General features: G+C 38.1%; 1 protein-coding gene and 1 pseudogene across 1 annotated transcript in view; one reads left to right on the forward strand and one right to left on the reverse strand.

Annotated features, from left to right (window-relative positions):
* DMC1 (DNA meiotic recombinase 1) overlaps positions 1-2,474 on the forward strand; it is a 34,635-nt gene that overhangs the window by 10,232 nt on the left and 21,929 nt on the right. The window contains exons 5-6 of the mRNA XM_012637980.1: positions 1,117-1,150; positions 1,387-1,428. Of these exons, the coding sequence (XP_012493434.1) occupies positions 1,117-1,150; positions 1,387-1,428 (76 nt within the window). The remainder of the gene's footprint in view (positions 1-1,116; positions 1,151-1,386; positions 1,429-2,474) is intronic.
* On the reverse strand, positions 299-1,005 carry LOC105805224 (annotated as a pseudogene).

Below are 2,474 nucleotides of genomic sequence, written 5' to 3' on the forward strand. Positions count from 1 at the left end.
GAAACATTCTTTGATATTCACATCTACATTAATGGATATTTCACAGTCCACTTAAATAAATTTTCTAATATAAACAAAATCATCTAACAAAAACAAATCTATTTTTGGCATCAAAAAGTATGGAGAGCACTTTTGATTTGTGAGTAAAAAAGAAAAAAATCAAGTGCTAAAATACCAGTGGTTCCTGTCACAGGGTAAATATCCCACTTCAAGTAACGTTCACCCCACAATTAAATTCACATTTTATTTCTCTCTCTCAGAGTTTATTAAGGAAGACAAACCATGATGTATTTTTTTTTTAGTTGAGGTGAAAAAACTGCTTCATAATTTCATATGTTGTAAAAGCCACTGCTTGAGAGGCGATGCAGAGAATATAATTAAGAGATAAACCACGATATAATCCTTTTTGCATTCCATGGTGTCCATAGACATACTTCGTAGTGTCCTGCATGGTAAGGCACTTTTCAAATTCTGGCAGAGAAGTTCCTAATTGCATTCGCCGATGAGTTACATCAAATGGATAGGATATTGTCTGTGCTATTGCTCCAGCAACACCACCACAAAGTGAGTTTATGCGAGTTTTCAAAACTAAGACATTAGGATTGTCTGATGAAGGGTAGGAGCATGGGAAAGCCCAACACTCTTTAAAGTACCAAAAGTAAAAAATGAAACACCTACATATGGAGCCATTCCTAATATAGTAGGCATCTGGCCTCTGTAAAATCCAAGGAAACCACCTTCCCTTGCATAAGTTGTTTTGAATGCATGGATAATGCCTGTATAGGTGTGTTCCCATTTCACCTGGAATGCTAGGCGTACTGTAACCATGTCAAGAGGGTAAGTACAGATAACTGCTGTCATACCTGCCATGGATCCAGCCGTTAATCTGTGCACATGACCCGAAACTCCCAGCTTTGTAGTAATTAATGTTTTATAATGTTGAAATGCCATAAACTGGATTGCACCATAGGGAAAGATTCAAATCATCATTGCACCAATTTCTTTATACAATCCAAGGTATCCTTCCTTTGGGGGAACAGCACGCAATGCAGAAAATACTCCTAAATGCTTTTAATAGCGATTGTGAGCTTGTAATAAAAACTTTACTCCATCCAGTGGGGCAACTGTTGTTTTGGCACAGTGTCCGGCAGTACCTCTTCTGGAGCCTTCATTTCTTCATCCATAAATTGATACAACCCCCACCGAAGTTCAGAACCAAATAACATTTTTATGAGAGTTAACTTTTGTTCGCCATGCTGGTCTTCCAAGTGAGATTTGACAGTTGGAAAAGAAAACAGTAATATTCTGAGGCCATGTTTTATTCTTTGTGAAAATATCTAAAAACTAACTATGCATGTTTTTTATTATCTTTTCTCTATTTCACAGAATTTCGTACTGGAAAAACCCAGCTCTCTCATACCCTCTGTGGTAAGGATACATAATAACAATAATAATAACAACAACAATAATAAGTATCGCTATTACTGACTAAACATCTACTATGTGCCTGGTACTTTAAATAATCTCATGTAATCTGAACATACTTACAAGAAAACTAAAATTTAGGGAGATTAAATAACCTGCCCATAGCTGGCTTTTGAATGTGTGATGCTTGAGGTCATACTGTATGTGCTGTACTATGAACCCTGAATGGAAATAGGGAGAAGTTAAACAGGTATATGAGCATGTTGGTGAGGAGAGGGGTCCACTGTCTCAATTTTTCTTAATCCATCTTTTATATGTCTTTTTTACAAGAATGATATAAAATCTGTTGAGGCCTAGAATACTTTACTTTCCATGGGGTAAAGTTGGCCCTAAGAGAGACTTAAAAACAAGTTTTTGGCTCACGCCTGTACTCCTAGCATTCTGGGAGGCCAAGGTGGGAGGATCGCTTGAGCTCAGGAGTTCAAGACCAGCCTAAAGAAGAGTAAGACCCCATCTCTACCAAAAAACAGAAAAAATTAGCTGGGTGTGGGTGGTGTGCACCTATAGTCCCAGCTACTAAGGAAGCTGAGGCAGGAGGATGGCTTGAGCCCAGGAGTTTAAGGTTGCAGTGAGCTATGATGATGCCACTGCACTCTACCCGAGACAACAGAGTGAGACTCTGTCTCAAAAAAAATAAAATGAAAAATAAATTTGTAAACAAAATAAGCAAAGATATCTCTTTTATCATAAATAATACTATTGTTCATTTTTTTGACCAAAGTAGGAGCTTGGCAAAATGATTCAGAAGGAAGTTCTGGAATCAAAGTACCTGATTCCAGTCTTGGTTCTACCATTAATAGCTGTGTGACCTTGGGCAAGTTGCTTCATTTCTCTAATTTTCCCCATCAATAATAGAGGCTGGGCATGGTGGCTTATGCCTGTAATCCTAGCACTTTGGGAGGCTGAGGTGGGAGGATGGCTTCAGTCCAGGAGTTTGAGATCAGCCTGGACAATGTAGCCAGACCCTGTCTCTACAAAAAAAAAAAAAA

Source organism: Propithecus coquereli, unplaced genomic scaffold, assembly GCF_000956105.1.
Source record: "Propithecus coquereli isolate 6110/MARCELLA unplaced genomic scaffold, Pcoq_1.0 Scaffold126, whole genome shotgun sequence".
In the NCBI taxonomy this organism is placed as follows: domain Eukaryota; kingdom Metazoa; phylum Chordata; class Mammalia; order Primates; family Indriidae; genus Propithecus; species Propithecus coquereli.